The sequence below is a fragment of the Terrapene carolina genome, unplaced genomic scaffold (assembly GCF_002925995.2).
Source record: "Terrapene carolina triunguis isolate 2854851 unplaced genomic scaffold, T_m_triunguis-2.0 Scaffold231, whole genome shotgun sequence".
NCBI lineage: Eukaryota > Metazoa > Chordata > Testudines > Emydidae > Terrapene > Terrapene triunguis.
This window is the reverse complement of record NW_020664582.1, coordinates 19,768,925-19,777,223: the sequence shown is the minus strand read 5'-3', so window position 1 is coordinate 19,777,223 and position 8,299 is coordinate 19,768,925. Positions and strand designations below refer to the sequence as shown.

General features: G+C 46.6%; 1 protein-coding gene across 1 annotated transcript in view; it reads right to left on the bottom strand.

Moving 5' to 3' along the window:
* Window positions 1–225: 225 nt before the first annotated feature.
* The window catches only part of RTN4RL1 (reticulon 4 receptor like 1), a 69,420-nt gene continuing 61,346 nt past the window's right edge, over window positions 226–8,299 (bottom strand). The window contains exon 2 of the mRNA XM_024194346.1: window positions 226–1,589. Within this exon, the coding sequence (XP_024050114.1) occupies window positions 226–1,589 (1,364 nt within the window). The remainder of the gene's footprint in view (window positions 1,590–8,299) is intronic.

Below are 8,299 nucleotides of genomic sequence, written 5' to 3'. Positions count from 1 at the left end.
GTTTGTGACAAGCATGTGATAATGCCTTTAATCCACTCCTGCTGTGCGCATTCTGTACAGTTCATGTTTATAATCCACTCGTCCATGTATGGAGACCATCAAAAGCCTAAACAACATTCTTTCCTTCACAAGGCCAAATCCTCCATGTATGAAAAAAGAAGAAGAAAAGAAACTCTGGTCCTTTGTAGATTGGTGGCAGTACAGACACTATCACTCACAGCCAGCTCAGCGTATTATGACCACTAAAACCATTATAAAAACTAGACGAGAGGCCCTGATCACCGAGCTCCCAGCTGCCTGCTGTACTCCACTGGGGGGTCTGATGGGTGTCCGCCGGGTGCACTTACCCTTCCGCTTGGGTGGTGCTGTAGGCATCATGCCAAAGCTGAATTTGTGCTGGTAGTCAGGCACATAGTCCTGAGCCTCATGAATGCTTTTCCGTGGCCCCAGAGACACTGGCTTAGAGGTTCGGTTGCGGCTTTTGTGGCTGGTGCAGTTCTTGCTGGGCTTTCTGTAACCTGGACGTGAACCGGGAGGTGCTGCTGGTTGACTGCTGTGTAAACTGTGCTCGACCCCTCTCTCTTTACCCTTCTCCTTGGAGGAGTGGTGTGGGTGGTGGTCTTTGGAGGCTCCTCTGTCTGCTGTGGAGAAAGTGTGTGTTTTGATCTGATGGAGGGACTCAGACCCAGAACAGTTCCTGTAATCCTCTGCTTTTAGCACCTTTAAGTCCTTGCCATGCATCTGCTCAGGAGACTCACAGATCACGCTGGAACTTGAACCTCTGAATCTGCGCAACCAATCCCAGAGTGACCTGGATTTGCAGTCACAGCTCCAAGGGTTGCCATTCAGCCTGAGAAACTCCAGGGCTCCCAAGTGGGCGAGGCATTCCCCCTGGAGCTCAGAGAGGCTGTTATTGAACAGGAAAAGGGTGGTCAATCTTCGGAGATCGTGAAAAGCACGTCTGTGGACCCACTGGAGTTGATTTTGATGGATGAGTAACCTATCCAAGTTTATTAGTCCCCTAAATGTGTTCTGATGAAGGCTCCACAGCTTGTTTCCATGGAGAAAAAGATGGCTGAGGTTGACCAGGTCAACAAAAATATCATCCTGAAGGAACTCTATGTGGTTATCTTGAAGATAAAGATATTGTAGATTGTGGAGGCCACCAAATATCCCACTGGGTAAAGAGCTCAACCCACATTTGTACAGGTACAAGGCATGGAGCTTCACCAGCCCTTGGAAGGTCTCAGCTGCTAAAGCCCTTAAATAGCGATTATCCCCCAAATCCAGCTCTTCTAGATTAACAAACCCATCAAAGGTGTCTGGGTCTATGAAGGTGATGTTGTTGGAATAGATCCACAAGGTGACCATGGATGGACTAAAGTGACCTCGCAGAAGCAATGTGATCTGGTTGTTCTGGAGGAAAATCCTCTCGCTGTTTTCTGGTATCCCCTCTGGAATTGATGCAAAGTTGTGGGCTTGGCAGCTGACAGTCATAGGTGATGGGTAACATACACAGTCAATGGGGCAGCATGCAGTGAAGTGAATCTCAAGTCCCAACAGCATCAGGAGCAGCTCCACAGAACCCCCTGTTCAAAAAAGGGAGAGAACAAGGTCAGTTGAATTACGATGTCTTGTAAATCATTCAAAACCACCTGCCTAGTAATTATAGCTGTGAGGATTATTCCTAGTGAAAAATGTATCCAATTAACTCAACCACTTTTTCTGTCCATAAATTATCCACAAACAGATTGTGATGAGTAGGTTAGTTACTTGTAGTTGTCCAAATTTATTTCAGCCTATGGGGTGTTTGCCAACTGTTTGCTTTGATTATTCCCTGGTTGTTGTTTGTGGTGTATGAATGGCCACCTTAATCACATGGTGTTGTGACTGCCCTCTGATTGGTCAACTGAAACTGTATAAATAGGGTAAACACTTGCAGTGCAAAGAGCGAGTTCCTTGCTTTGTGTCAAAACCAGGGCTGGCTCCGCTTTTTTGCCACCCCAAGCGGCGAAGAAAAAAAGAAAAACCCGATTGAGCTGCTGCCGAAGAGGAGGAGAGGGAGTGAAGGACCCGCCGCCGAATTGCCGCAGAAGACCTGGACGTGCCGCTCCAATACTGGACGGACGTGCTGCCCCTTTCTATTGGCCGCCCCGGGCACCTGCTTCCTTCGCTGGTGCCTGGAGCCGGCCCTGGTCAAAACACCGTGTTCACCTGAAGAGCAATCATTCAAAATGTTCACATGCTTAAAGCCCTCGTGTAAGTTTGTGGCAAAGCAAACAGAAAGGGTAGCATATGTGACAAAAGTGCTCACGAATAACTGTTCACACTTCATCCAGCTCTTCTAGTCCTAATGAGAGACAGTGTTTGAGCCCCCGTCAGTTACACCAAGGGGAATGAGGGATTTCCCCAACTCTGGCTGCTTTGCACACACGAGGCATCTGATTTACAGAACCACTGAGTGCAACTCCCACTGATTCAGCTGGAATTTGGGTGCTCAGCACCTTTGGAACCAAGCCCTAAATCTCTTGAAAGGAAAGGACACTCTAATTAGAATGGTCCTTTTTTTACTGAGTTGTAACACTCAGGGTCTTTTAAACAGCAACATACAGATTTAAAGAACAAGAGACTCCCAGGAAATATGATTTTATCAGCAATCAGTGGAGAAGGTGCTGAGCTGAAAACTATATTTGGAAGTGGGTGCTCAAACATATTTCAATAGATCTCCTGTGGTGTAACATATTACAGCTTCTGCTACCACACAACGTACTTCTGATCAGGGCTTTATTACAGCAGAGAATAAAGGACAAAAAAAAAAAGAGGAGCTGTAACTATCATTCCCTGTGGTCAGCCATTGTATTGCCAGCTTCACCATCCTGTGCATTTCCTTCTCACACTCCTATCTTCCTGCTCTCTGCCAGGCCACTCCCTCAAACTCATTGCACCAGGCTCTCATTTCTCATTCAAATTCCACTTCTTCTGTTACATCCACAAACGCTCACCCAGGTCTGATGCATTCTGCACTGGACATAACAGGAAACGGGCATCAGATTAGAGTAACATACATCTGCAAGTGCCACCTGTCAATTAAACCCTGGCATATCAGATGGATTATAATATTCCTAAAAAGACGAAGGAGAAGTTCACCAGTATTGGTGCCAGGCTATCACAAGACATCCTGGGTCATTCTGGGCCATCTGGGCTTTTATGAGCCCCTGTTCCAGGACTCCAAGATGAATCTAGGGTTCAGTATTTAGACCACATGTCGGGAAGAGAGTAGAAACTTCCCTGTTTTTGATTCTGTTCCTTTAAAAGTGTAATTCTGCAGTTGGCTTCTCGTGTAGTGTAGTGTGAGATATTACTACATAGCTAATCGTGAGTGACCTGTCCATCTGGTTCCATTCTTTGAATGCAAAGTTGTCATATTTTTAGAATGATTGCACCACAAAGACTGTCAATAAATCACCAGCAAAGGGCACTTATATCTGAAAGTGCTGTTAATAAAAAATGAGTGTGACTTAAAGTAGTTTGGCCAAACAGTCAGATTCCTGTATAACGAGGGTAGCAGAACTTCTGTCAAGTCATGCCCTTCAAAAGTTACAGGTTTGCATTTGCAGATGTGGGTGGTTTCCCATTTTTGCACCAGTGCCAGAGAAGGGCCTTGTGTCAGGAATACCTAATACATAAAAATGTTATGATTATTGATGTTTGTTATTAGAAGCATTTTTGGAGTCACTAACATGACATCTGGCTTTGCTGTCCTGTGGGTTTGATTTCAAGAGGGAGAGGATTCTGGCCCCTTTAGACCTAATCATTGTAAGTCTCCTCACACTGACCGTGACCTCTTAGTGGTCCTTGCCCATCAAGGAACCATCTCCACAATCAGCAGTGGCAGCTGTGGCCTCAAAAACACTGATACCCAAAAGTGCCAGTCACCAAGTCCTTCCCATTCCCAACTGTGAACATGTAAGAAAAACAATCCTTTGCATGTGGTTATAAAAATAGGGTCGAGCACTTTTCATCCATGGATCAAAAAGCACTTTACATGGGTGTGTCAGTATCATTAATCCCATTTTACAGATAGGGAAGCTAAAGTACAGAGATTGATACTTGTTAGCAAAATCTCCCCAGGCACTGATCACTGGGATGTTCACAGGGATGAAGCCTGTTATCACAAATGCCTAAACAGAAGGGTCTGAATCACTAAACCATCTCCCACTTCTGAGCAGCATAGAAGTGTGCGCAATGCCCACTACAAACAGTTTAACATACTGTTCCGTGACACATTCGTCACCATGATAACAGGATAGCTGATGAGAATGTGTCGGCTGGTAGAAGTCTTATGATTTGGGTGATTTACATGTACATGGTGCTAATGACACAGGCCACTGTTATCAACACAGCAGGACACATTGGGCCTGCTTCTTCCCCGCTCTGCACAGAGCGGGTGTGAAACACCACTAATGCCAAATGGCAGTTTCACACTCACTCTGCACAGGGTGAATGACTGCACAAGCTGCAGGGCATGGGAGAATCAGGCCCCTCCTTGTAATTAACAAACACGTGAGTTCATGTTGTCTGACATTACTATCTGAAGGCGAAATTTGTATCTCGGGATAAAATGGAAGGTGGTTATGATACAGATTATTGTTGATGTGTTTCCAGTTCAGCTTCCCAGGAATACAATGGTGAAATTGCCACAGCGAGGAGTTTGTTCTGATATCCAGGTGCGAAGGGAATTGTGTGAGGTTAGCAATGGACACAGAATAAATGCCAACATAAATGGATATTTTGGGTGAGGGGACTGGTAAAGCAGAAGAAACTAGGCAACTCTCTAGTGACACCACACAATACTCTAGCCAAGGATGTGAGTAACTTTTGCCCATAACATTTGCTGATTATCTACCACTTTGAATATCATGTTGAGTGATAGTCTCAGTTTTGGTCAGTTTGGGGGTTCTCTCTCATATACAAATCCAGAGGTGTGGATGGCTCAATACCACTGGAGCTGAAATTTAGAACAGAAGCCACTGTTAGGCCCTTAGTCTTATCAATATTGCCAGACTGGGGTGACCTGCAGTATGAATCTGTTTGTATCATGTAATCCTGAGCGTTTTAGTCTTCCTTGAGTTTGAAGGGGCATAGCTCACCAAAACTGAGCCCCCCAGCCTTCCAAGAGCTTCTGTTTGGAAACCAGGGGTCCTTGCTGGGGAACTGTGGGCCCAGCCTGCTGTCCTCATTAAAGAGCCAGAAATTGATTAATGTGCTGAAAAATCTTCTATTATCTCCAGCACAAAGCTTTTAGTTTCATCCAGCCAAGGCTGGAGGCAGTTGGAGTGTCATTGGTACGTGTCAGAACTGACCAGGGAGGGAGAGTTTCAAAAGCTGAACAGAAAAATGCTGGTGGGAGCCTTTTAATTAATTGCTTTAAGAAGATACAGCACTGTTGACATTGGTAAAGATGCCAAGGATCCTGTTAGCGCTTCACACTCCTGTTATTACACATGGGTAAGGCATTGTTTCCTCCTCACCCTCCCTTCATGGGGCCATTCTGCACTCACTTGGTTTTCACTGTGTTCTTACTGACTGGAGTGAATTCACTGGGCTGGCCGAATTATTTCCCATGTAGCATCGTTCTAATTGGGCATTAATTAGGCATTAGTTAATGCCTGCTTGAAATAATTTATCTTTGGACGTGTCCAGCTTACAGTGTTACTTATATCAGCATTATACTCATTATTAGACTAACATCATTATAAATGTTCTTCATTACCTGCTAGTTTCCAACATATCAGCCTTGTTATTGGAAGTGAAAATCACTCCTCCTGAATGCATTATTAATGAATAAGGACTATCTTTATGCAGCACTGGATTATTGTTATACACTATTACGTGGTTAGTGTTACCTTAACCAGTGCTGGAGCTGAAGTGCTCGGAAGGATTTGGGTTCTAGGGGACAGTGTCTGTGTACTTATCCAGACAAAATAGATCTTTTCCTTCCTGTCCATTTTAGGACAGATTGTCCCTGTGGTGGCACCAGCATGGAGATAGAGGGGAGGCTGCATAGGGAAAAGGGAAAATCCCCCACCTCGACCCTCACCCCGAGGCCACCCCCACCTTTGCTATAGGTTCTCATCTGGGCTAAATGTCTAGAATCTGGATCTGGGACTTGTGAATCTAGGTGTACACCTTTCGTCGGCAGCAGGGCCAATGCTTAGGGCTCAAATGGGTGGAAGAGTGCTAATATGGATCAACGGCCATCGAGCCCCAGGTGCCTGGCGGAGGACCCTCCTTGCACAATGGCAGGTGCCACATGGCCAAGTTAGCAGGCACTGCAGGGCAGATGCAGCACCCTTCAACCATCGAGCCTCGGCTCTCCATTGGGTAAAGATTGCGGCATCCCAGAGCGTGCATCCTGCTACTACACACCGCAGGTTGCACATCAAACTATTCTGCGTGGACAATCTAGGGCTGCCGGGGTCAGTGTCCCCCTGCGTTAGGGGGCTTTGTAGGGATCAGGTCTGCCTGCACCATGCCCTGGATGCCCTTTGTGCTTGGGGTTGCTGTAGAAGGTAGCGGGAGCCAGTGCTGCACCAGGGCAGTGGGGACTCCTCTGCCGAGGTTTCCTTGCACATAAAGTAGGATACTTTAACTCTTATTTCAGGAGCTGGGTAGCAATATACTGATTTTGGGAATGTGAATTACTGTTGTTGGCCTGTCTCATGAACATAACCAAGTCCTGACATAGAGCTTAGGGGACAAGTTATTTAGGCTACAAGAATGAATGCCGTTCTCTGTTGATATGCAGTGCAGTTGTAGCTGTGTTAGTCCCAGGCTATTCGAGAGACAAAGTGAGGTAATATCCTCTTCAGCTTGGTGCAAACTCAAAAGCTGGTCTCTCACCAACAGACGTTGGGCCAACAGATGATATTATCTCTCTCCGTTGGGGCTATCTGCATGGCTGTTCTACTTGACTCTCATTTTGATTTTTACTGCTGTAAAACCCCATGTAGAGCTACTTCATAATGTAAATAATAATATTTAATCAGCGCAGGATACAAGTGGGGGCAAAGCACCTGGCCCCTGTTCACCATCAGAGTTATCAAGTAGGTAGAAGCTTGGCCATCACTCACTCCCAAGGCCAAATTCACACCTGGTGCAACTCCACAAACTGCCTGTAATGGAGCTGCCCCAATAACACCCTGTTTCTATCAACCGAAGTTTTCTGCATCAAGCCCATGTGAGACGGAGGCACAAAGACGAGGCTAAAAACCCCAGGGGGCATTTACTTTGAACCTTGGGAACTAACTCAGAATGTCACATTTGCACATTGATAGATGGAAGTTGCTTTTTAGCAGGAAAAAACAATCTGTTACAGACTGTTACAATTCCATGTGCTATCTGAGAGGCAGCAAAGGTCAGCCTGAGCAGCAGTGGCGCCTTGTCTTTGGGAACAAGGAGTTACATTTCAGATCAGAGGTAGGATGTTTCAGCAAGTCCGTATCTCAGAGCTGGGGTTATTGGCCCTATCTGTGCTGTGTAGAGGAGAAAACAAACAAACCTGTGCTACATCAGGGGACACACTCCATTTCCCAGCAACCACCACTTTGTGTTTGGCCTCCACAGAGCAGCAGCAGCAGGTGCCTCTTTGGGATGAGGGCAAAGGAGCAGCCTTGCACCACACAATCCCCATTGCTCCAGGGGTAGGAGGCCTGGAGCTGCCGCTGGAAGGCCAGCGGCCTCCACTCATTCACTCCCTGCCGCCATCTGTTTTCAGCGCCTGGATGCCGGAGCCAGTTCTGGGAGCGTGTCTTCTCTGTGTGGTGAGCCTGCTGGCGCTGCGATTCAGCCAGGGAGTGCCAGCCACCCATCCACCTTCATCATTTCCTGCAAACGGTGTCATAAATAACTGACAGATCCCAGCTGTTTAGAATTATGGTTTCTGATAGAGTGACAGCTGCTTCCAATCCCCCAGTAATCACTCCGGCAGTTCTGGAACATTTCAGGAACATAAAAATCATTGGAGATAATTTTGTTTTTGCCTAATTTGGTGAGGCAAGCTGTGATTTAATAGCTATTATGACCTCGAAGGCAGATGACGAGCTGGAAGGCTACTGTCTCCACACAGCTTTGGGGGCGGGGTGCCGGAGGGACCGTCAAAGTTATTCTGGGGGAAGGAGGGACAAGAGGAAACCCTTTTTACCAACTGCTCAAAACTGCGTGTTTCAGCACTGTTCTAACCAGGGCCGGCCCCAGGCACCAAGCACCCAAGCTGGTGCTTGGGGCGGCACCTGGAGGG